This window comes from Solanum lycopersicum, chromosome 6 (genome assembly GCF_036512215.1).
Source record: "Solanum lycopersicum chromosome 6, SLM_r2.1".
Classification (NCBI taxonomy): Eukaryota; Viridiplantae; Streptophyta; class Magnoliopsida; order Solanales; family Solanaceae; genus Solanum; species Solanum lycopersicum.
This window is the reverse complement of record NC_090805.1, coordinates 2,406,230-2,432,644: the sequence shown is the minus strand read 5'-3', so window position 1 is coordinate 2,432,644 and position 26,415 is coordinate 2,406,230. Positions and strand designations below refer to the sequence as shown.

General features: G+C 35.2%; 3 protein-coding genes across 9 annotated transcripts; 1 reads left to right on the top strand and 2 right to left on the bottom strand.

Moving 5' to 3' along the window:
• Window positions 1–329: 329 nt before the first annotated feature.
• LOC101265931 (CDT1-like protein a, chloroplastic) lies at window positions 330–3,694 on the bottom strand. The gene is made up of 7 exons (XM_010323528.4): window positions 3,189–3,694; window positions 2,830–2,949; window positions 2,501–2,735; window positions 1,306–2,007; window positions 960–1,161; window positions 777–867; window positions 330–687 (listed from the first exon to the last, which is right to left on the bottom strand). Exons 1-7 carry the CDS (start codon window positions 3,530–3,532, stop codon window positions 630–632), a joined length of 1,752 nt encoding a protein of 583 aa, XP_010321830.1. The 5' UTR covers window positions 3,533–3,694; the 3' UTR covers window positions 330–629.
• A 2,831-nt stretch (window positions 3,695–6,525) lies between these two features.
• On the top strand, window positions 6,526–14,080 carry LOC101244876 (putative E3 ubiquitin-protein ligase XBAT35). Of its 2 annotated transcripts, XM_004240453.5 has the most exons (9): window positions 6,526–6,825; window positions 8,271–8,385; window positions 8,565–8,645; window positions 9,054–9,142; window positions 9,280–9,371; window positions 9,961–10,042; window positions 10,881–10,983; window positions 11,938–12,023; window positions 12,957–14,080. In XM_004240453.5, the coding sequence occupies exons 1-9, from the start codon at window positions 6,724–6,726 to the stop codon at window positions 13,884–13,886; spliced, it is 1,680 nt and encodes a 559-aa protein (XP_004240501.1). In that variant the 5' UTR covers window positions 6,526–6,723; the 3' UTR covers window positions 13,887–14,080. The 2 variants fall into 2 exon arrangements, with proteins under 2 accessions (XP_004240501.1, XP_069155103.1); XM_069299002.1 differs by lacking the exon at window positions 9,054–9,142 and having other exon boundaries at window positions 6,691–6,825.
• A 1,112-nt stretch (window positions 14,081–15,192) lies between these two features.
• JMJ6 (lysine-specific demethylase JMJ6) lies at window positions 15,193–26,079 on the bottom strand. Of its 6 annotated transcripts, none has more exons than XM_004240452.4 (9): window positions 25,658–26,079; window positions 22,788–23,102; window positions 20,125–20,196; window positions 19,896–19,973; window positions 19,280–19,786; window positions 18,952–19,176; window positions 18,580–18,738; window positions 16,777–17,145; window positions 15,193–16,139 (listed from the first exon to the last, which is right to left on the bottom strand). In XM_004240452.4, exons 2-9 carry the CDS (start codon window positions 23,079–23,081, stop codon window positions 15,426–15,428), a joined length of 2,418 nt encoding a protein of 805 aa, XP_004240500.1. In that variant the 5' UTR covers window positions 23,082–23,102; window positions 25,658–26,079; the 3' UTR covers window positions 15,193–15,425. The 6 variants fall into 6 exon arrangements, with proteins under 6 accessions (XP_004240500.1, XP_010321828.1, XP_069155102.1 ...); XM_010323526.4 differs by having other exon boundaries at window positions 20,085–20,196; window positions 25,658–26,028; XM_069299001.1 differs by having other exon boundaries at window positions 22,788–23,150; window positions 25,615–25,855.
• Between the last annotated feature and the right edge of the window lie 336 nt (window positions 26,080–26,415).

Here is a 26,415-nt window from a genome sequence, read left to right as displayed (position 1 = left end):
ATTAATATATAAATGCTACTACTTCATTTTTCGTTGTCCTTCGACACATTCAATCTATGAATTAATAGAACATATATAAACTTTATCACTATTTCATGTAGGTAAAAATAATTTCCAAAAGACACTCAACTCAAATATATCAAATAATACAAGAAGAAAACGTAACAAGAACAAAATAAAGTAACTCATAAACCATAGTTTTGCCTAAATTTTATATAAATGTTTTTGTAACAATACTTTCTATTTACTTCAAATTTTAGGTTTCATTTGGTTTATACATAGTGCTACATGATTCATTGCTCAGAAGTCAGAAAGAATTCACCTCAAAATCAATCAAATCAACATTCAGTATTACCAAATTTTCATTCCAAGAGAAGCATCATGGCTATAGCCTATATACAAGCAAAGTGTTCTCCAATACATGGTAAGATATTGAGACAGTCTTCGCTAACAAGCTTATTTTAGCTCTAATTGCTAGCTAAACCAGTTAAAATGACATTAAACTGTACTAAATAGCAAAATATTGCAGTCACATGCTGCAGAGTGGGTCAATATATCGAAATAATTAAGTTAGCGAAACTATCATTTACAACTCCACTTGGAACTCAAATCCCCTTGCCATTGCTTTCTCACTTTGCTTCGGCAATCCTTGTGCGTATTGAATCAGCATTTGATACCTTGCTAACACTGCAATGAAAACACAAATTATCACGTCAAGCTCCTAAGAAGACAGCAACGCAGAGGTAGATTCAAGATTTGAACTTATCTAAGCTTACCACAAGAGAAGATCCCCACTAGATGACAGCTTTTCATGGATCCATTCAGGAGCTATTTCTTGCAATAACCGTAGTAGCTCTTCAAATTCTCCTGCAAAGAAAGAAGAAAAATGTTTCAAGTCAGAATCAGTTTCAGTTTGTCAAAGCACTCAAAGTATTCAAATAATTATCAACCAGGCTTACTTTTATCAGCAATAGCTAGATGGCTTGAAATCACTTTGTGTGTAAGCTCTTCTTTAGTGATCACAGATCGGTTAATTGAGTGAAATAAGAAGTAAATCATGTCAAAAAACTTAGGCAAGATTGAAATCATTTTCTTGCGCCATTTTGCTTGGGATATGGCTGGATCTAGCTCCTCTAGTGCCTCCTGCTCTTTTGTTCTTATCTGCAGATCCAAGAAAAATTAGCCACCAACTTCAAATACTAGACTAAGAAATATAGATATCCTAATTCCTCTCAGCCTAAAGGATCAACTTTTATGTTGTCAACAAGGAAATGTTGTCATGGAAGAAAGTTTGTTGCATCTTACCGACTGCAGAAGATTCTCTGGAAGAATGTCAAAGATTTCATCATCTGTTGATAATTCTCTGCTCCGGCTGGTTTCTTCTGTGACTTTTGAACTCTTTACAGGAGTACTAAAGGTCAATGACCTACTAGGAGGGGGGCGCCTCACTAGCTTTCTTGGTGATTCAGTTGACTCGCCATCTGGAGTCATATAGCATCTCTTGGAAGGTTGGAGCAAAGGTGTAGTACTCATCAATTTTGCTGGAGTAGATGCAAGTTTTGCTGGAGTACTCTCAGCACTTAACAAACATGAACCATCTTCATTTGTCGTGTTTTTTACTGGAGTTGCTGGTAGAGGAGATGGTTGTAAAGTAGCAGAATGAACCCCTTGAGTTGAGAATCTTGTGGTCCTAGTTTGTGTCAAAAGCAATTCAGAGGTGTTGGTGGGACAATTGGTAATCTGGGGTTCTGACACTGGAGGAATTGATGTTTGAGAAACTGTTGTTTGTTGCTTTAAGTTCCCTACTACGCCAATAGACGCTTGATGAGAAAAGGATCTCCTGAAAGATTGAGACAGATGAGATACAGCTACTGGCGGCTTCTGCATTGAGCCAATCAGTGTCTCCTCCTTTAACTGTGCACCAGCAGGACTTGATGTATTCGTCAAGAGCTCTTGCTTAGACACACCAAATGCCCCTGGTAGTTCTTCCTCAGGAATGTCATCTCCCTGAAATTCAAAAACAGCATTTGTCATCACCAGTTTTTCAAGAAACTCAAAGGCAATATCTGAAAATAACTATTCTTTTCACCTTCTGCTAGAGTTCGGGGAGCAAATGAGGCAGAAAAGGGATATCCCTACACTAAACTATTTTCAATCAACATCAGATTTAAGTCTATAAATACTAAATTACGTCTCGCAAAGCTAGCTTAACATCTCAAACTACACTGACAAGTGCAAGACAACATAGATTTAAGTCGATAAATCCTAAATACACCAAACACATCTCACTTGGTCCCAACAAATTCTACATATCATTGCAAAGCAACTCTCCATCATCAACATTTGCACAAGTAAAGTATGTCTAGCAGAGCTAACTTAACATCCCAAACTACGCTAATGATTTCAATCAACATAGATTTAAGTCTATAAATTCCAAGTATCATTGCAAAGTAATGAATCGAATTGTCAAAATTTGCACAAGTTAAAATCTCTCTTTTACCTCAGGGTGGGATTTAAAGAAATCCAAAATCCGACTGCTGAAGACTGTCCTCAGTTGTTCAGTGCCACTAGAGGATTTCAGCTTCTTCTGTCCTTCAACTCCATTAGCATTCAACGTTATATGAAGATCAGGCTTCATACAGGTTGTCCTTTCATCAAACACAAGCATCTTCTTTATCTCAATAGCCTCAGGTAAAAGAAACTTCACCTGTGCTAAGTGATTGTAAGTAAACCTCCTGCACAATCAACAGAGAAATCACACAATTCATCAATATAATCCACAGAGAAAACATCTGTTAATGCATACACAAATGTTCATCATTTGCATACCTATCTGTTAGACACTCCACTTTTGCACTAATATTTGTAAATGTTGTTGAAGAACCCTTCAACTGCAGCAATCGAATCGAACTCACCAAGCCACCAAAGAATTCCTCCAACAATTTGTACCTACACAGTAACACTAATTTTAGTTCCAGAAAAAACAAAACAAAAAACACTCCGAATTTGTTTTTTCTTTCGTTCATTTCTCCATATTTTGAAATTAGGAATTCAAAAAAGAATATTTCAAGTTTTAGTAAACGGATTTTTTTGAATCCGTTGTTCATTTTGCTATTCTAGATCTATCTCCTTTCCAATGACAAATAGATCCACATTATGTAAAATCCAAAAAAAAAAAAAAAACTTACTTCTCTGGTAGCTTTACTGGATTTACAGGCTTCTTCGGTTTAGCAGCTGAAGCTTCTTCCATCTGTGTTTTCACATAGCTCAATGATGTATCAGTCTGGGTATTCAATCGGGTCGGGTCCGGTTTCCGGAGCTTCTGTGCGGCCTGTCTGATATCTTTCAATGAAAACGCAGCATTTCGATTCCGAGTCCGGCGAGGAGGAACGATTGTCTTCTCAGGGGTTTTGGAGCTCCATGGATCTAGAGATGGAGCTCCGGATGCATCCGGGTCGGATCCAATCTGAAGTTTCTTCTTCGATTTGAATGTATTCAACAGTGTAGAAGACGCAGCATCTGCAGACTCCATTGATAACAAAAACACGAACTGTTGAGAAGTTGCAGAGAGCAATGGAGGGTGAAAGTGAAGAGACGAAGTGGGTGTAGGGTGTGGGGGTGGTGGGGTACTCTTTATATAGTAGCATTTTTCTGGCGGGAAAGCTGAGGTGGAGGCTTACGTGTCAGTTCTGCCAGGTCAGAATTGGCGCCAATTGCCGGGAAAACTGATGTGGAGGCTGATGTGTCTACATTGCCACGTAGGATTTGGCGCGAATTTTTTGTTAAAGGGGGGAGAAAGGCCCATGGGCTTTGTGAAGTTTTGGATTGTCGTAATTTTTTATTTAAATTTGGTGTGTTACCGTTATAATTATGTTTTATAATAATTAGTTTTCTTAAGTATTAATTAAATATTATGGAATTGGTAATAAAATAATGAGATAACGGTCACTAATACATATGAAAGTATCACATTTTGTGATTTTCATATTTAAATATTTAAGATATTTTGCATTTTTTTAAAGTATACTATTAGAAGTTAAAATTAGATAAAGTGTTTGAATAAAATTATTAAAAGATGTGCGATAATTTAATTTGTACATGAAATTTCACTCACATGGCATTAGGTTCATTAATTTTTAGGTATATTTTGATAAATAATTAATGATTGTTTCCGTAGAAAACACAAATATTTTAAGTCTTAAGTTAATATACTGACATTTTCCTTTTAAGTTAATTACTAACAAATATTTCTAGTCTTTTTGATTTGTCTCAGTTTCTTAAGTGTGCATTGGATTAAAAGAAAAGGTGAATATTGTTCTTAGATAAGCTATTTGTTTACTTATTCACTTTTATCTTTCATTTTTTACCGCGTCAAAAAATATTTGCAATTAAAATTAGAAACTTAATCTAAATGTAGCTTTGTGAAGGCCAAACATTAGATTATTTTAGCTTGAAGTTTAATATGACTTCTCAAAATCATAATTAAATATTTTGAGTCATATTATTGAGATCAAAATAAAATTTTTATTTGTAATTGAAAAACCAAGATTTTATATCAATACTTATAAATCAAATTAGTAACCTAAAAAATAAAAACAAAAATTTACCTTCTTTATTAAATTTTATACCAATACTAATTTTAAAAAATATGTGGCGCTACCACAAATTAACATTTCTTTTTAAATTTATTTATTTTCAAAACTAGTCTTCCCCTTTCATGAAACGTTGTGACTATTATGAAAAGTTGTGATTTTTACGAAGGATTAGGACATTAATGAAGAGTTGCGACTTTTATGAAGGGTTGCGACTTTATTGAGAAGTTATCACTTTTACAAAAAGTTGTGATTTTTATGAAGAGTTGCGATTTTTATGAAAGTTGAGTATCCTTCCAAAGGATTGTAACTTTTTCAAAGAGTTGTGACATTTCCGATAAAGCACAATAAACATTATTGACACTACTCTTTATTGTTTATAAATAGAGAAATTTCCTTTCATTTTAAAATAACAAAGAATCTGAACTTCTTCTTCTTTGGCACAAATAAATATCCATGTATTTTGCTTCTATTTAGTGGCTTATTGTACCATTGTATTTGTGTCAATACACTGGTGAATATAATTGTTCTATACTGAAAGAATCTATTCCTTTAAACTTTGAGTATTAAAGTGAAATAATTTTTTTATGGGGGTACCATGCATTCGGTGGACTCAATTTTTTTTTGTTTCATTCTATTGTTACACAGATCATGATATATTTTTTTATAATCATTAGTTTATGTTTATGTTATTAATATAACACTTTTGAAGGAACGTTTTGCCTTAAGATAAAATGTTATTGACAATGTAGAGTATGTATCCAAAGTGAATAATCATATGTAAGCTTAATAAAAGAGTTCAGCCCCGTACGAAACACAAATACTTTATCTAATATATTTATAATTTTACAAATAAAATCTGAACATGTTAGAATGTACCTAGATCTTCTTTATCGAGACAAAGAAGTCGGAGCAACTTACATAAATAACTATATTTATAGGGTTAATGAATATCAATAGCTATAAGTATGTAAATAACTTACAAAAATTGTGATACATCATACTCAATTTTCTTGTAGTCTTCATATTTCTTATTTTGTCGCCATAAAGATATTTATATATATATTTTTTATAATTCAAGTTATTGTTATAAGCAAGTTGTTGAATTTGTGAATGAAAGTTAAGCATTTCTATTTTGAATAGATGAACTACATAACAATAGATACACTAGTTGTTAGACAAAAATGAATACATCGATATAGAATGCAATGAATACATTGTTGTTAAACACAAAAATTATGAATATGTTGGATACAACTATACTTGTAATTCCGTATCAACTTTTTATCTTGGATATATTACTTATATATCTAGATATAATTGTCTTCGTAAATCAACATTTTAACTTGTGATTATATAACTACAAGTATCTACGTATATAAAAATGAATACATTTCAACGTTGTTGTTAAAGCAAAAATATGGATACATTATACAATCAAGCAAAAAAGATACAATTTGTGGGTATCAAACTGTATAAGTATGAATACATTAGACAAACGAACAAAAAAAATATAATTTTTGGATATCAAACTGTATAAATACGAGATAAATATGAAATTAAAAAGTATTTGATGGATACAAAATCACAAACATCGCTCTTGCAGTGATGTAAAGTATCTTGAATTTGAATGAATTTGTGAGGTGGGGGGGGGGGGGAGGGGACACAGAAAATATGTAATGTTTGAATATTGATTAAAGAAAAAAATTTGATAATAATAAACATGGAAAAAAATCACAAATATATCTACCATAATTATTTATGATAATAACTTTCCTATTTAATATTTATTTATTATATTAAATATAAGAAAAATTATTTGCATAGAATCAAGTTTACTATTTATAGTCTAGTTATATCCATAAATATGGAAAAAAAAAATACAGCTATTATACTGAGATTTAAATAGGAAAGTTATTATCTCAGTAGAACTATTCAAATTTTAGTTTTTTGATACCGGAAAAAATTTATCCACTCCCTTCTTCTTGGACACGTGGAGGCATTCTCCTTCTCTGATAGCCAAAACAAATTGCCCTTTCTACTGTTCTACAGAGAGTGCCCACACATAAATACAAATGACTGCACATAAAATTTTCTCATATTTGAAGTGAAATCTTTAGCAATTTCATTAATGTGGCAACAACAATTGAAAAATGAGTTACTGTATCAACAAGTCATTGAAGGAAATGCTGAAAATATCAAAGCTCTTTACAATGATGGTGCTGATGTTGAGGTATATAAATTTGCACCCATGTATCCAATTTTATTGAAAATTCTAGCTTTTTGTTGATACCCTTTTTGGAGAATGTGAAAAAGATTCAATTTTTGGGGGATTCCATGAGTAATTTTTGTCATTAGTTCAAGTCTTTGGTGTGTGTTGGGCATGAAGGAAAATGTACTTGTTTTCTTGTGTTTGGTGGGTAAGCATAAACTGGTATTCTAATTTTGTTTATAATGTAGGAGGGGAGAACACAAAGATGAGTTACTGTATCAACACTCTTTTGGGTAAATTTAAAAAAGATTCCATTTTTTTGGAGATATCAAAAGTAATTTTGTCAATGGTGAAAATGTATTTTTAGTATAGTAGATAAAGTAAAAGTGAACAGAGGGAGTATTTTTCAACACCCTTTCTGTAAATACAAAAAAAGATTCAATTTTTTAGAAGATGCCATGAGTTTGTCACTGGTGCAAGTTTTGTGGTGTGTTGGACATGTAGGAAAATGTTTACTACTTATTTTCTTGTGTTCGGTAAGATATGCATAAACTATTACAAATGCATAGAATGTAGACAAATACTATGGAAGGTGGGGTTGGGGATGAGGCCTATGGGGGTGGGGTGTAGATGAGGAGCGTTGGTGGGTGGAAAGAACACAAAGACGGGTTACTGTATCAACACCCTTTTGGGTAAATTTGAAAAAGATTCCAGTTCTTTTGGAGCTATCAAAAGTAATTATTTCAATGGTGAAAATGTAGCGGATAAGTAGAAGTGAACGGAGGGAGTATTTTTCAACGCCCTTTTTGTAAATACAAAAAGATCCAATTTTAAAAAGATGCCATGAGTAATTTTTATTCCTGGTGCAAGTCTTGAGGTATCCAAATTCACCCATGCACCGAAAAAATCCACTCCGTAGCAACATCCTTTTGGCAAACATAAAAAGAGATTCAATTACTAGGAGATGCTTGCAATAAGTAGTTTTTTACTTGTTAAAAAAGGTAGCAATCTTTTGGCTGGCTTAAGTCTGGAGGTATACAAGTTCACCAATACACGAATTTTCTTGAAGCATTTTACTCTATATCAACATTCAACACCCTTTCGGTCAATATACAAAAGATTTAGCTTTTAGGAGATGATAAAAGTAATCCTTCTACTGGTAAAACTCTGTAGACTCTGTAGGTATACATATTCACTCATGCACCCGATTTACTCGAAGGATATAACTCCGTAGCAATACCCTTTTGGCAAATATACAAAAAAATTCAACTTTTAGAAGGTGTGATAATTAATCCTTTTACTGGTGCAAGATGTAGTATACAAGTTCTGTGCACCAATTTACTTGAAAAATTTAGCTCTATATAAATTCTCATTTTGGTGAATATAAAAGAGATTCGGCTTTGTAGGAGTGTATATGAGTATTTTATATATATGCTAAATGTAATTTTATGTCCCCATTGAATTAGTGGATCGACGATGAAGGAAAGACACCATTGATTGTAGCGTGCATGAAGCCGAATGGCTTGAATGTTGCAAAAACTTTGCTTGAGCTTGGTGCTAATGTCAATGCTTACCGGCCAGGTATGCCTCTCTCTGCCAATTGTGATCTTATAATTTTAAACTCGTCAGTAGAGGCTGTTCCAGAATTTTAAGTCAGTAAGTTTGAAGGATCACGACCCTCACTGTTTTGTTGTAATAGGTGCTAGTAATCTGCTTCGATTACAATGATAATCGTTATTCCAAGTCCTTACTTTTTTCAGGATATTATGCTGGGACTGTGCTACATCATGCAGCTAAGAGAGGTCTGGATGATACTGTGCAATTGCTTCTTTCCTATGGAGGTGCATATTCAAAGTTTTGCAAAGTGATTATGGTTTATCCTTTTGCTCGTTAGATGGATCCAGACTGCATTCCTGGATAATCTAGTACTCTCTCCGTCCCAATTTATATGACAGTCTTTTCCTTTATAGTCCGTCCCAAAAAGATGACACCTTTCTATATATTTGGTCCAATTTAACTTTAAGATTCTCATTTTAACCCTAATGAGATGATTTATAGTCACACCAAATATCGATCACTTATTTTAGACCATAAGTTTCAATTTTCTTTCTTAAACTCTAAACCGGTCGAACCCCACCACATAAGTTCACCATCACATAAATTGGGACGGAGGGGGTATCATTTTTGCATAGTTTTCAGCTGCTTAATGCATGTATGTAGCTAATCTACTATGAAATCTCATTTCCTAGCAAATCCATTGATCAAGAATGATGCTCGCCAAACTCCACTTGAAATAGCTCGAGCAAAGGGTTTTACCGATGTCGTCCGTACTATCGAGGTGTACTTGATATTAGTTTCAAACTTTAATTACATTAACATTGAATGCATATGATTATTTGTATTTTCCTACCTTTTTCTTGTCTTGGATTGTATTGTTTGCAAATTCATTTATCCTTGTTTTGCTTTCACTTTCAGAAACAAATCTGCATTTTCTCGGGCTGGATGAGGGAGTTCTATGGCCCAAGATTTCTTGAAGCTTTAGCTCCTCAATTATTATCTAGGAAGATGTCAGTATGATTCTAACTTGGCTTTTCTTATAAGTGCCCCTTGTTTGTGCTTTGAATTCTGATCTACTTTATAATGCTGCAAATTTCAAAAAATTAATTCTGCCAAACATTGTTGAAATAAGCATATGTAAGCAGTCTCTTCAACCTGTTTGGGACTGAGGTTGTGTTTTGGTGCGGAAATGTTTTCCAATTGTCTCATATTTGGTTGCCAAATTTGTTTGAGATTCTTTCTCATGGAAAACAAGTTCTTAAAATGAGGAAAATGACTTACCTAGTGGAAATAGGGAAAACAAGTTCCATAGCGACATCCAACACTAATTGTCTAATACAACACACTCCTTCACACTCCTCACCCACACCTCTATCCCCCACGTCAACCCCATAGTGTTTGCCAAAATTATATACAAATGGTTTTGAGATTACATTTTCTGCATATTTACCAAACACTAGAAATAAGTAAGAAAAATACTTATTTTCTAGAGAATATTTTTCGTGAAAAATATTTCCCTATATATCAAACACACCCTAAGCATAGTTGTTGTGTTGTAAGATGTCTTGCGTACTTGCTGACGACTGATTAAAATTGCAGTTGGGTTGTAGTCATGCCTTGTGGTATAGCTGATCCTGTGAGGCATCTTAAATTACAACTGGTGATTTACTCATCGCTACAGGTAAATAAACTCTTTATTGACCAACAATTGTTCTTTCTTTCACAAACTCTTCTGGCAATGTTGTGAGGTACCTCTCTTTTAGCTTGTACCATCTTTAGAGAATTCCGAAGATGACGTACATCAAGCGAAGATTTCTGTGGATGGTTAACGAGTAATGTTCAAAACTCGAGGAGTAGGGTAGTTCTTGCTATGAAAAATTGAAGACCTAAATGTAGGTACATTGTATGTTTGTGAAGTTTGAGAAGAATCCTTATATAAGCCAGCATGCCACTTTTACATGAAGACTGTAAACCTGTGTTTCATGTCCAAGTGGTATTTAACTCAGCATTTTTTTTTCGGGCAAAAATTAAAAAACTTGGGACTTAAAACATAAACTGAATCATAACTAATTAGAAAACAACAATTTTACTGAGATATATAACATCTTTTTCCGATTAAGTAGTAATTTAATTGATTTGTTGGAAAGTGGAAATCAAAGAGTAGAAAATTAAGCAGAAGTGTGAGTATGAGCCTTTTGCTGTTAGGTAAGCAAAGAAATAAGCATTTTCATGTACTTGGCGTTCATATTGAGTGGGAAGCAACAGTATTCTCCATCTTCAGTATGTGTTGTGGTAGATTATTTAACTTATTTGGCAGAAAGTCCACAAAGGTGTACTCTTTTATTTTAAACTTTTTTATTTCTGAGGTTGTTTTGTAACATTGCTAAGTCTTTCCATATCCCATATTTCTTAAACTTCGTTCCCAGTCAAACTACATTACATAAATTGGGAAGGAGGGAGTACTTTTTGTTCCTTCGATAAAATTGGCAGATTTACTGACATGATGTTTTGCTGAACAGGACGCCCAACCTCGTAAAGTAATTGTCTTATGGAGGGCTATTGTTGAGGAGATAAGGAGGAAACAATCAGATCCTATGCTGACAATTTTTGACAGGATCAAAAGTAATATTCTTTTCCTGAAATTATTTTCTGTAGTTGAATTTATTCTTATCCACAATTATCAATGAGCAGTTAATTTACATGCCTCAAGAGAAATTCCTCTACAATGCTAAAGCTTTAATGTACAAAATAAATTGCAGTAAAAAATAGAGCTAACATATTTTATTTTAGAGGAACGAATTGATATGTAGATGCTTATGCAACTTCATGTTCAGGAGTACATAAAGATGCGTGCTATTTAGTCAAATGTGTAGGATTTAGAATTTCGTCTCAAAACAGAAATTCTGAATTGCACTTGTCTTACTTGCTAAGTTACTCAGAGTCGAGTGCAGTGTCCAATACAAGTGTGGATGTAGAGGTCGGATCCTTCATGGTCTAATTTTAAGATTCGGGGTGCAGATTCAGGTATGGATACGGATACGGATACGGGTGCGGGGATTCGGCTAAAAATAATTTAAATATCCAAAAATAAAGTTATATATGTAAATTATGAGAGTGGAAATCTTACAAGGTATTCTGGAGAGTAAGTATTTATCAAAAGGAGAATTTCAGATGAGATAAAAGGAAAAGGAAAAGAGCTATTCCATTTTCTTTAATTCATCTTAGCTTTTGTTTGATTACAGCAATCACAGGTATCTCCCGAATTTCTTCGTCAGTTTTGTCAAATTCGGTATGGATACGGTAACAAAAGTGAAGAATCTGAGCAATTTAGATTCCTTGATTAACTAATAGCTGTGCTTTGTGCTTTGGTAGCTATGCAGATTTACTTAATGTTAGAATGTGGAGTGTGATAGTTGTTCTCCACGAAGTAAAAAACTTCAGTCTGACCAACAAGTGGACTTAAATACTTAAAAGTTATTTCACCGAAAGCTTCTTATTTAATGTTATTTCAGGTAAAGGCCTCTTTTCAGAATAAGACTTTATAATAGTTTTTTGATTTTGCTTTTTTCATATCAGATACTCGATATAAGATTTCATCAGTGAACGATTCTGATAAACAACAGCTTGTATTGCTGCGCAAAGCATGTATTGCTGCAATTGAGGTAATTACCAACTCTGACTGAACCATACTTTTTTATCAATTCTGTTTGGTTGCTGCAGTAAGTCATGTTTGAAATATGTGCATTATGCATCATTGCCTTATTTTCACTTGGATAAGAAAGGTAGACCAGTTAAAATTATATTGTGGGCTAGAGACGGTATATCGTATTCTTGTATCATGCACTTGATGCTTTCGAAGCTGAATGGAACACTATCAGCTAAATATCTAACATGGAACTGTGCGTAATATCAGCTGAATCTGTTTAAATGTAGTAATAGTCTCTTGTATGGTTTCTTTTCCTGAGGTGCTATGCATGTTCTTTCGTAGTCGTAGTATTATTCTTGTAGTTGCTTGTTCTTTGATCTCTGTTACTATGTGTTGTTTCTTGTACTTTGATTATATAGTGTTATTATGTAGTTATAAAAATATGGTGTAGTTATTGTTCTTTTTTTTTTCTTCATAATATTTTGTCATGCTATCTTTAGTATTTTTTCATGGCTTCCTTACTTCTGTTATTTCTTTCCCTTTGATATACTTGTCCTTGAGGGAGGGTCTAATGAAAACAACCTCCCTACCTCGCAAGGTAGGGCTAACTCCACTTGTGGGATTATACTGGGTATGTTGTTGTTGTTGCTATGCATGTTCTTTCGATATATTTTTTATTTTGGGGAAAAGGTCCAAATTCATTTTTATGCTTTGGAGCCATCCATATCCTTGTTGTTAACAAATCATCTCATATTTTCTTTGAACTATATACGAGGCGATCCGCTAACGACAAGGGTATCAATGATCCCAAAGTATAATGGAGGCTTAAACTAAGATACGTCATATAATAGTGGGGAACTTTTGATCTTTCTCACTTTTCTTTTAATGATGTGCTAAGAGGATAAAGTAGAAGCAACCTCCCGGGCCTTATCATATGTTAGTATTTCAGGTCCTGCCTTTTCGCTTACCACAAATTACCCAAACTGAAACTGCTGCACAAGCAATGGAATTAGCAATTGGAATCAACGCTGCCATTGATTCTGCTAAAGTAAATAAGATTCTACATTATCATGGACAAAGCTCTGGAGTGAAAAATAAAAATGACTGGTGTAGTAACACCAATGATTCTGCTCACAGTGGATGGGGTTCACTTGTCAGATCCGTGCCTAGATCTGAAATAACTAACCATGATTGGACGGATGACCGAACTAAGGTCCAACAATATGGATGGGAAAATACTGCAGATGTATCCAGTCAACGACAACAACGATCACTTGCTAAATCCACACCCTCTGAACTAAGCTGCAATGGATGGATCAATGAGCTTGATGTAGAGGAGTACAATGGATGGGGCGTGCCCGAGCCTCGGCAGGGACGTAGAGATGCCTCAGCTGAAGTTCATTATCAAGGATGGGAAAACACATCAAAGGACAAAATAGCATCCTCGGATGTAAGTAGCTGCAAAGCGATGGACAAGACAGACAATGCACCTGAATTTAGGCCTATTGTCTATCCAGGTGAAAACGCTGAAACTCAAGAGGGTAACAATCCTGCTTTTGATTTTGCGGTCCCTTCAGCTCCACCAGTTCCAAAAGAAATTGAAGACGTTCATTATCCTGTCATAGATCTTAGCCCATTGCCCTTGTCGACTCCTCCTGTGGAACAAAAAACAGCTTCTGTTACGACTCAAAAGGAAAAAGAACATAAGCCTGCATTGTGTATAATATGTTGGGAAGCTTCAGTTGAAGGAGCATGTGTACCTTGTGGTCACATGGTTGGCTGCATGCAGTGTTTGAACCAGATCATCAAATCCAAGATAGGGGCGTGTCCCGTTTGTCGAGTAAAAATCGACCAGGTTATAAAGCTCTACTCTGTTTGAGAGGTAAATCTAGTATTTACTGTTCACATTCCTTATTTATCATGTCATTCTCCCAGAAAATCTAGCCTAGCTATCATAATAAACTACATTCGTGGGCAACGTGATCTTATCTAATGTCACTTCAATTTCATTTTTATGGTCCGCTGTAATTACTTTATTTTACCTTGTAATACTTACACTTGAGCGTTCTTCTCCATAGTTTTCGTCGACTCACTCACTAGCTAGTTTCTATAATTACAGTTTCATGTGGCTCGCTCTAATCAGGTATACTATTAGTTAGTTCATGCATAGTTTAGATTAAACATGTACCTGCTCAAGGTAAATATACATCAACAACAACGTACTCTGTATAATCCCCACTATGGGATTACGCAGACCCTACTTTGTAGGGTAGAAAAGTTATTTTCGATAGACCCTTGTCTCAAGTTAAGGATCCATGGTAGACCCAGGGTTATAGAAAACTTCTCTTTACTTCCTCTCACTATTCTGACACTTGTGACTTGTGAGTACTTCTTTGTACATATCTTTCTATTGTGGCATTTACATATTTGATGGTATTTGTTGGTTATGAAGAATGCACTTTCAATGGGACAAATTATTCTTAAAGAACTCCTTTTATTATTATTTTGGTGGAAGATAGAACATGTATTACTCATTATCTTCATGTGTTTATGAGAGTGTACTCTTTTCAAGATACTTGCGCTTAATTATTTGTTGTACAATTAAGCAAAACCCTTGCTTGCCTAATCCACCCATCCACTCATCAGTCATGGTGTTCAAATCAGTCGTGGTGTTCAAATGACTTTGCATTGAGAGACACCTATTGTATTGAAATTTAACGCTTATATTTTTTGCGTAATATATATAATGGATTCTAAACTTGGATTCAAATTTTAACTTTAACTATTCAACTTTTAAATAAACAAACACATGAGTCCTGTATGACACAATACACGTAGGACACTACGTAGGACAAAAATGACATGTATGACATGTGTGTCTATTTGTTCAACTTTATACAAGTTTAAATGTCTACTTGTGAACACCCAAAGTTGAAGGGCATAAATGTAATTTGAAACCAAGTTAAAGGACATATTTATATATTATGCCTATATTTTTGGAGCAAGTTCTTTGACACGATTGATGCATCATGTATGAACCCTAAAAAAAAGATTCAAGTAAGGGAGGAACATAAAGTTAGGTTCTTGAAGAGAGAGGACAAGAAACATCCTAATATTACTACTCAAACAAAAAGTTCGATTTTGAAGGACAAAAATTAAAGACCGACCCCTTTCAAGGGCAAAAATTAAAAATCAGCCCATTTGAAGGGCAAACAGTGCAATTAAATGTCAATAGCTGTTGATTCGATTAAACAAAAAGAGTACCAGAACAGATATACACGAAACAAAGTGCCAAGATTGAGTTGAAAGAGCATTTCCCAGTCATGTTACATAATTCAAGTTTTACAATCAGCAAACTTACAGCAGAGAACTGACATATAAATGCTTGTTACCGTTTGTGATATGGTATGGGGGTTTGCTAATCTTCATCATCACTGAGAATAATTACATCTCTAACTGTCGATGAAGACCCCTGTGCAAGATGTTTCTTGAGAACTGTACTGGAAGAAGTTGCAATATTTTCACCAACAGCAGTATTCTGTGATACTTTTGGCAATAGAACTTTATTCTCATCATGAACGTTTTCTTTCAATTGTGATCGATGGTTCAAATTCATTGTTGTTGAACTTGGAACAACTGAAGGTGCAAAGAAAACATCTACATTCCTGTACTGTTGAATATCTGATGCTTGTCTGGAGGTTGAACGGTGAGATGTACTCTCGGAGAGTTCCACATTAGGAATTACAGGTTTATGCTTCATTGTTTCCATACCTACTTCATTGATAGCATCTTTAGAAACATCGGATACAGGCAATCCAAGTTTTTCTTTTGCCCTGTTATGAACTGCACTTACTTTTCGATCCAAATCTTCAACCATGATGTTCAACTCATCTATTTCATACCGTATAAGCAAATACCTCTCGCTCCAAGCACAATCACATAGTTGTTTGGCATGAAGAAGACAAGTATATTTATGTGCAGAACATTTGCAGCCAATGGCAGAAAGGTATAGGTCACAGAAGCATGCAACACATTCCTGTTTGGTGGTGGCACAAAAGTCATCCTCCATCTTTCGTGATTCAAGAGAAGCAAACAGATATTTCCGTCTTCTCGCTTCGGTGGCAACCCGTGTCTATCCAACACAAAATGAAACAATATATCATATTCTAAATAATATAACTAGTCAGTAATGCTTGCATCTCTCATGTGTGTTTTAACTCAAGAAATGACATTAGCCCTCTAAGGACCCTTAGCATAGTTAACTTCCTCAATCAGAGTAGGGACCAACAGAAGCTAAGTCTCAACCTCCGGGTTAAGGATAGGGAGGGTAGAGTGTACACAACACAAACCTTACTCCTACCTCGTGGAGGTAGAGAGGCTGTTTCCAAAAGACCCTTGGTTCAAGTGAAACAAATCAAGTAGTTATGAAAAGGAAAAAAGACAGTAAAGAAAACATGTCAACTAATAAGAGAGCAGTACAGAGCATCTGGAAAAGGAACTAAAAGCCTATCAAAAAGAGAGAATTACAAAAGACCCTGTAACTTTTGCCTAGTCATATTCGAAGCATGAGTTATTGTTGAACGAGGTTTCAACCAACTAGAGAGGGGAAACAGTTGTCGATGACGGCAAAATTAGAAATAGAGCACAACAAGGAAAGTAAGAAATGAAAATGTCAAATGAAACGAATAAGCAGCAAGCCTGTTAGAATTGCGAGGTTCAGGAATTTGGAATGGTTCCTTATTAAGATGTCACAAACAATAGAGGCTTACCTTAAGTGCTTTTGTCAAATAACCATAGTTCCGACAGACTGTTCTCCATTTTGAATCATCAAAAGAATTGTTGTTGCGCAGTGCAAGTTCTCCTAAGGTCCTAATTGCTTCTGCAGCTGCTTCAAGCAACAGTTTATCATGGGAGATTGATGTCTTTCTGTCCTGCTCACGGTACAGTTCCACAGCGTTCTGACCATGTGGTAACCAGTCAAAGGGAGAGAAATTTACTGCTTCATAACAATTAAATCCACTATCAAACTCTGCATGGTATGCTCCAGGGAGTATGAGAACAAACTCCTTTGGATTTTGCACACAACGATAAACAGGTATACCCTCTGAAGTCAATATAGAAGGAGAGAATTGTGTGGCCTGCATTGAATATGAAGGTTGATCGATCAAATGGAAGGTAATAGACAAACTTTTCATCTTCAACATGCAAAATATAACAAAATCAAGCCTATTATAGATCTATCTCTTCTTAATCGTAAAAGGAAATTTTAGACTGTCCTGGTCAAACTTGAAGCATATGATCACCCACAAGAAATAATGTTTACAAGTCATAAGTCTCCAATAATTGTATTCTTCTTTCATACTCTATGATGATGGCAAAAAAATTTTCACTGAAAGAAGAAAATTTCAAAGTTAAAGAGGACACGAATACTGAATAAAGGATTTAAATTCATTGTTACAAACAGCGAAAGACAGTTACCAATAGACTAACCCATCACTTCAACATACACCCAGACAGTAAGATGTAACAACAGATAAGGATGAGTGTTGTTAGACACACACATGTTAAGCACTTAGCAAAGTATGGCCTTTCAGGTCGTGTAACTCGTCACACCTCAAACTTCCCTAAGCAGTTCGTACTTCCTTTAGTGGGAAATTACAAGTGGAAAAATACAGTTGATGTGCATCTGCTTCCATTTTAAGAAAAAGAAGGAATGCAAGGAAAATTAAATAAATCATGTCTCCAGAATGCATCAAGTAGGGATAGTACTGGAAGAGGTTGAAGGTAACAGATGAAGAAAATCTTGAGTAATGGGTGAGAAGTTGGATAGGGCCTAGATCTAATCAAAGCTAGAAATCTCAATACTTCAATGAATTTCATTCTTGAAGGTTGAGAAAGTTACTTGAAACTTGCAACAATAATGAAAGGGGAATTGGACCTCGGTTAATGAAAAATTGGAAATACAATCTGTCTAATTGCAAACTCTGCACTTCCTCCTTTTAACATTACTATAGTTTTAGAAAAGAAAATTGCAAAAATGAATATATACATAAGCATAAGGTCAAAATCTCAAAATACTATGTTCACTTCAACTTCTTCCGGATGACTTCTGAATCACCAAAGACTACTAAACCCCCACCACCACCACCACCACCACAACCCCCACCCCTCAAACACACGCCTTTGAACCACAAAAAATATTTATATATTAAAGCAGAAAAAATCATCACGCTTGCAATACAAATTACCAAGAGAACTATTATTCCATCATCGCACCAAATGCTTCCTCATTTTTTACAAGGGAAATCAAATAATTCCTCATTCTCTTTTTGGAGGTCCTCAGTTTCATTCTAGTAACTTATTCTAGCCAACTAAAAGGATCTTTTGATTAATCCAGAGATTATTTGGATTTCCATAAGTAAATGTAATATTTCATGGATATACAAATAGGAGAGTTTATTTTATTAGTAAACTGAAAAAAGGAACCAGCTAAACATTCATCCCTTTCTTTCGAGTAGCAGGCATTTCCTAATCAAAATAACGAAAAATAACTTCACAGATTTGAAGCTCACAAGGTTGTGAAGCAAACAAGGATGTGCTGACAACGGTGGGAGATGCTTCTTGACAGCTTCCTCAAACTTGCAACGATGACTCCCGGGAACCCCATAAAATATTCTTGGAGCGCCAAAATGTATGTAGGATAGCAAATATAAGTGGTGCTCTTCAATTCTCTAATGGAAGATGGAAAAGGAAGAAAGTATAGCCAATCAATCAATCAATCAAAAAGGAGATGCTAATAATTGAATTTATGCTCATTAGTACTTTCTCCTCCCAAGAGATATACTGCCCCACCCCAAAAAAACAAACACAAACGAGAATATGCCCAAGAATAATTTGAGTAAAAGAACAAAAGTCCTTGCTTCATGAAAAACTGTAAATCTTACCCACTGATTAGACGAAAAACACATTCCAAAGGAGAGCCGGGGAAGCAAAATAGAGGAACTGTTACAACTCTCAAAACGGAGAAGAGAATCTTGAAGCTTAGGGGTATTGTTCAAGTTCCAACCTGATTCCACATATTCTGGACATGCAGTTACATCCCGTGGATTGGTTTTAAGTGGAAAACCACTTTGGCTTGCACTAGTTTCCGTAGTATTCCCATGGAGCACCTAATAAACCAAATTGAAAACGAAAAGTAAGAAAAAATGATGGAAAGAAAAAAAAAAAGTTTGGCAGATCCCTAGAAAAGAAAATTGCAATTCCAGAAGAAACCTCAATTTCTTCAGTTGGATTCTCAATAATTCTCCAGTATTCCCCTTCAATATCAGGAATAGATGGTTCTGACAGCATCTGCATTGCATCTGAATTGAAGTTTGAAGCTGTGATCTGATCTTCCTTGACAAAGTACTGCCTCTTGAAATGATCAGCGTAATTCTTGAAAGACTTCAACTTAAACTTTGGTCCACTTTCAAATTCAAAGTGTTCATCACAACAACCAAATTCTTTACGTTCCACGCTGTGTCCAAACTCTGGCTTCATACTTGGGATTTTCTGCCGCCTATTATTAGTCTTCTTATGGGCTCCCTCAAGTCTCATCTTTAAAAACAGACTCTGGAGGTCACTAATGCGCTGGATACGAGTGTTGACTCCACACCTCGTGTCCTCTTCTTCAATGCGGCAAGGTGGTCTCCAGGAAGAGGGAGGAACAATACGGCATACTCCATATTGCTTGACATGTGGAAGGATGCTTGCAACGTACTTGAGAGTATCTTTAAATTCCTAGCATAAGATATAACTTCATGAAAGCAGAATGTGGCAGGGTACCTGTTCATGATCCAATAGAGGGCATATAGCAGGCTGAAAGAAAGATGGGAGTGTTAAGGAATACCTCTTCAGTAGGATGGAGTACAGGAGCTTCATCAAGTGAAGGGATCCGTGCCGATTCCGGACGACTTCTTGCAATAACCTTTTGAAAATGCATACCACAAACATCATAAGCTCAATGTAAACTGAAAAAAATAAATGACAAGACAGATGATAGCAATTAACTTTTGGATAGAGAACATTTAATCCTTGCCTTGAAACCAAACATTATACAATATTAAGGAAGAATGAACCTTCTGGCAGTTGTGACAACTGGAACATCCACGGATCACTCCTCTGGGAAGATAAGCGTGTGAAGACGAACCCTGAAAAATAAATTCAACCCAGAGATAATCAAATGACCAAACCATTATTCTAACTAGCAGTGCCACAAGCCAACAATTACACAGAAACAGTATATGCTGCCACATTCTTTGACCAGCCTCTACAAGAGAAGATGCAACTGAGAGGCCTCAGGCTCAGTAGATCAATGGGCAGCCCTTAGCTTACAAGTAATGTATGAGACAATCAAATGAAAAAAAGTATATCTGTAGAGTAACAGGAAAGAAAATCATCCTTGACCAATACTCGGAGCACACATTCCAAGATTTATGTCTTAATAAAGCCCATCAACACAGTTACAGTGTCCCACATTGATTGAGGGAATTGATTATTGTCCCCTTATATTGTTTTGGACAACCCTCACCTAACGGGCTACCATTTTATGTTTGACTTAGGCTCAAAGTTCATTTTCTTAACATGGTATCAAAGCCATACATCCTCTTGTTGATTTGTTTGGGCATAATATTATGTCATCCATGCTCCAAATGGCCATGGTTAGGAACACATGGGATTGTTGGAGTCCCACATATGTTGAGGGAAAGGGATGTTGTCTTATTATATGATCTTGCTCTCTTGGACAATTCCCTATCTAATGAACTTCTTTTCGAGGTAGAGTTAGGCTCAAAGTACATTTTCTTAACAAGCACATTTATTAGGATTTAGGAGTAGTTAGTACCTCTCATTTCATAACCAGAGAAGAGCTAACTTAATAGTACAAGCTTTTGAGGAACGTAGGTGGATAGTATGGGCGACCAAGGCTGAACATCCAGGGACACTACGATTCAGATTTAAGGTTAGGTCCATATATATATATACTTCCATATTAACTACTGTCTACATATACTAGTTCCCTTATTGACAAGTAAAGGAGCAAAAGAATTCACCATTTGGCCCGTCCCCTGTATAGTGCGGGACAAACAGAGAATAAAACCTTATCAGTAGATACAACTTTTCTCTCGATAAATCAAAAAGAAAATTCATAAATGTGCAAGAAGATGATGCAAGGGTTAGTAGGTACAAATGCTCAGTTGTAGAGCTCCCAAAAAACTATCCACCCCTTTAGATATCCTCCTTTTCTTTCCTTATTTAGCTTAACTTCCATGTTGCAAAGGCATATATAGCCCCAACTGATTTGCCATCTCCGTGGACGCAATGTTATCCAAACTCCCAGCATCAATGATTATCTTTGCACCGGCCAATTCTGACATAGATTTTGAATACAGCCTTCCGTCTTCTCCTCCTTTCTGCTGACGTTGGCTCATGTTGATACACAATCTAATGACAGTGAGACTATCTCCTTTTCCTGAGCTTGAGAACCCCAGCTCAAGGTAATACCCATGATATATTGAACACGACAAGAGTCCAACTCGGCTCCATTGCGATAATGAAGAAACATAAGATTAGGGACCTCCCCTTCTTTCTAGCGCATACAACAGTAATTCAGGTTTATACAAACCCTTCCTCTCTAAATAGTGTCTCACACAGCATACTATGCAAAGGAAACCACTTTTCTGGTTCTGACTTACAAACATATTTTCAGATACCTATAGCAAGATTGCACTGCAAAGCAATCACATTTTGCACCAGGGCCTTAACATACCATTCTGTCCTCATCTTGCTATACCACTTGGCCATAAATATGAAATATCTTGAAGAAATACTCCATTTCTTCCTACTTCTAATCACCTGACAGTTGACACCAGTGTTATTAAAGGCGCGCTTAAGCCCTTAAGCGAGGCTCAAATGTGTTGAGCGCTTCGCCTCGCTTTATGTGCGCTTCAGTGTCTTCATCAAGGTTCTAAGACAAATGTTTCCTTGCCAATGAGCTTCGCATGAAGAAGTGACACTAAATAATAGATATTTTACTTTATCATAAAAAAATTTCAATTTCTTCGGTCATATATTTGACATTCATGTTTATAATTATTAATTTTGGACTAAACATATATATTTGTACTCTTTTCTCCCTTTGCGCCTTTTTTCATTAAAGCCCACGTTTTATTTGCGCTTAAAGCCCTCATGGACTTTAAAGCTTTTTTGCGCTTTTCGCCTTTGATAACACACTTGACACAACTTTCTTTTTGATGACTATGGTGTCTGGGCCAATTTGTACGCACCTCGACTAATTCCTAAGGATATTTGTCACTTCCTTCCAGTGCAGGTACTTGGTAACTCTGTCCACTAAGGCAAGGACAGATGAGAAGAAATCGCCCAGTGTTTTTGTCCGTTAACAGTATTCATCTTGTTCCAAGAACACAAGGATGCATATGGTCAACAGGAATAATCATCGGCAAAGCCCAAAAATATTATCCCTATATGCATCTCTCACCAGATATGTTTATCTCGTACGGTCCAACCAGAAGCATCAGCTGTGGACTTCACTCTTCTTTTCCTGCCTTCTCAATGAACACCACAAGGGGAATTCTTTTACAGCAGTGTACATATTGAAGGTGAGACAAAATCAAAACTTATAGTTTAATCAATTTAATTGAAATCCATCATCAATATGTTGATACTACGTATGGAAATAAAAAAAAAAGGATTTATGAGAAAATTTTATGAAAATCTTACTGACCTTATCAGATTCACATTCAAAATTCTCTTCCATGTGATCAACATGATCATCAAGTATCCAAGGCCTACGCCTAACAGAACTCTTAAGCTTTCCTGTGCTAATAATTGTGGCTGTAGAAGCAACCTGGACAGGACCTTGCTCAGACTCATTCCCAACAGCCACAGAGTTACAGGCTTCCTCATTATTTTCTACCTTCTGTAGTGTGAAAGACGTTAGTGATTCAAAACCAGGTGGAACTGAAAATCTTTTCCTGTCATCACATTCACCCTGTAATCTGATGCGCTTGGCCCCCATCAACACCAAGACAAAATAGCACTGGAACAAAAAGGTTAAGTATTAGTGGATATGAAATGTGACATGGACCTACTTTGCCTTCTAAGGAAGAAAATAACCAAATACAGGCATGCTTCATCAATGTCCATGTAAGTTGTACCTCTTAACTTCACCTTTATAAGCCAATATGAATATAGTCAAAGATAAAGTAATCTGTATACAGATACAAAAGACTAAAGTAATAAAAAAGGAATTTGGTCGTGCCTGATATTTTAAGGTCAATAAAAATAGATGCGGATGAATTTTAAACAGATTCTTCATAAAATTCCTTATTAAAATTGCAGACATGAATCTTGTTAATATGAGAACACCAAAAGTAAGGGTAAAAAGGGATACACATCAGGAAGAAACTAATCCAACCTTCTTCTTTTTTGAACTGGTAAGTATATTGAGATAAACAACAAAGCGCTGAGAAGGTTCTCTATAGGCACAAATCAGATATCCCCATGCAACAACAAAAAGAGGGCCAATCTATACAGAAAAATATATTCCTGCAGTGAATTGATAATATCGAACATACTGTTTCCATCCTTTACATCCTGTAAAGTTGCACCAAAAAGCCATAAGCTAAAGACATTTGTACAGAGACAGCTTTCCCTACAAAACATGGCATTTACTTCCGTCCACAGAACCCAACAGATACAAGTCGGCACTGTAACCCACAGACTTCTTGCTGGTTTCCTAATCCCACTTTTGCCCCAAACAGTCAGCAGGTTTGGGGAAGTAACAAAATAGAAGCCAAATCACTCAAATTCATATCCAAGAGCAAATGCAGAACTGCAAACTGTGATTGATTGGATACTCTCTTCGTAAAACGTCTTAGCATGGTCACTCAAATTAAATTCTCCTAGCAAGTTCGCCAAACGGGATACAAAAAGATAGAATTTTTAGGATGGAACAGCAAATGCACTTGCTGTTAATACAAGTCCTGCATCTCCTACCAAATTCAGACCTCTCCGCCATTCTCTCCTTCAAAAATGCCTTCACTTCCCTTCTAGATACTACTTACCTTTTTTTCGGAAAATAAAACAACCAACCAACTATGTATCAACTTCAATCTATTAGAGTCAATTCTATAATCTGATATATCCATTTAGCTCTATTTGGATCCATTTCTTTCTTAGATACTAGATTTCCAAAAAGAATGACGTTCTTTGGCATTTAATCAACAAACTTGATCAGCTCTTGGAAGTATCACAAACTAGAACAAACCCATTTCATAATTCAGCACCATGACAAATATCTACACACAAATGACACATCTATTGTCCATATGAAAAATCAAAGAATGAACCAAACTTGCAATTATAAGTGAGACATATATGAAGCATTGAGATAATGAAATACACTTAAGTACCTAGAAATTAAACAAAAGGTGGTGGTGGTTTTACCATTGCAGTTTCGTAAGATTCTAATTAGAAGTCAGCTATAAGAATCCTGGGTGTCCATTTTGATCTATTCGGGTACATCTTCATTCCTTGATACTAAATTCCCAAAAAAATAATGTGGGCTCTAAATCCACATTCCACTCAACTTAATCAGTTCTTAGAAGCATAACAGACAAGCACAAACCAATTTCATATTTCAGTAGCAAGACAAATTACAAATATAGATGCACAGATGAGACATTTACTGTCAAAATCGAAGATTGAAACAGTAAATAAAATAAGTATGAAGCAGTATGAGAATGAAGATACGATGAAGCACGTAGAAATTGGACCATTAAAGGTGATGGTAGTTGTGTATCCGTTTTGCTCAATTAGGGTCCATTTCATTATTTGTTACTAAATTCCCAAATAGAATGATGCATGCGTCAAATCTACCCAACTTAATCAGTTCCTAGATGTCACAAACTAGCACAAACTCATGTCATTTCAGCACAAATCAAAAATACAAATACACACATTTATGACCAAAAAAATTGAAGCTCAAACCCAAAATTTGCAACTGTAAGCAATACATATATGAAGCAACTATGAATTGGACCGCAAAAGCTGATAGTAATCACAAAAATTCGGCTATGTGAGTCTTGCGTATCCATTTTGATCTATTCGGGTGCATTATCATTACTTGATACTAAATTTCCAAAAAAAAAAATGATGTGGGCATCAAATCAACCCAACTTACTCAGTTTTTAGAAGTATCACAATTCAAAAACTAGCACAAACCAATTTCATATTTCACCACAACACCATAGAACAAACAGAAACACACACATACGACACAGCTATTGTCCATGTCCAAAACACCAAGCTTGAACCAAAACTTGAATTAGTAAATAAAACATGAATGAAACAGTAAGAGAACGAAAATACAACGAAACACTTAGAAATTGAACCATAAAAGTTGTGTATCCATTTTGCACTATTCAGGTCCATTTCATACTTTTTTACTAAATTCCCAAAAAAGAATGACATGAGCATTAAATCCACCCAAACTAGCACAAACCCATTTCATAGTTCAGCAAAATAACAAAGAATAAACAGAAATACACAACTAAAAATCGAATCTTGCATCAAAATTTGCAGTACGTTTACCTAGAAAAAGGTGTTAGTAATTCTGGAGTTGCAGGGTCAAAAGGGTATCAGCAGAACTTGATTTGAAAATGGAGAGAAGGGTTTGTACAGGAAAGAAAACTCATAAACCTCGTACTTGAAGACTAAACTTTAAGGAATTAACCATGGAGGATTTTTTTCTTTTCAAGATTCTTCTTCATAATTCGACTGAAATAATCTGAGTTTTTTAAGGCAAAATTTTCACATATTTATTGGAGAATGTCTATTTTGACCCTTCATTTGCTAATGTGGATCACTTTTGGTCCAAATAACAAAATGGATTCAAACACTATTATCCAAAAAAAAATAATTCAATATGGGTATGAAAAATCAAAAGAAAAAAAATTACAATTAAATCATTTCCAATGCAAGAAATTATGCTGATAATCTTGACAATCAGCAATTTTGATTTTCTGATTATATAAATCTTGGTGGTTAAAAAAGTCAAAAAGTGTTATTTATAGATTACAACTTGATGAAAAAGTATTATTAATTTAGTGCTCTGTAATTTTAAAATTTGTATCCATAAATTTTTAAGGTTTGACTTTATTTCAAACAACAAAGTTTAATATAATAGAGAAGAATTTTGAATGTTATTATTCGAATACATTATGTTTGTAATTTATGTAACTTTTGGACTATTTATTTACTTCATTTATTATCCTATAATCTTTTTATTTATTGCAAGGAAGTATCACCATTGAATAGTGATGGTCTTACTTTGTTTTGATAACAAGAGA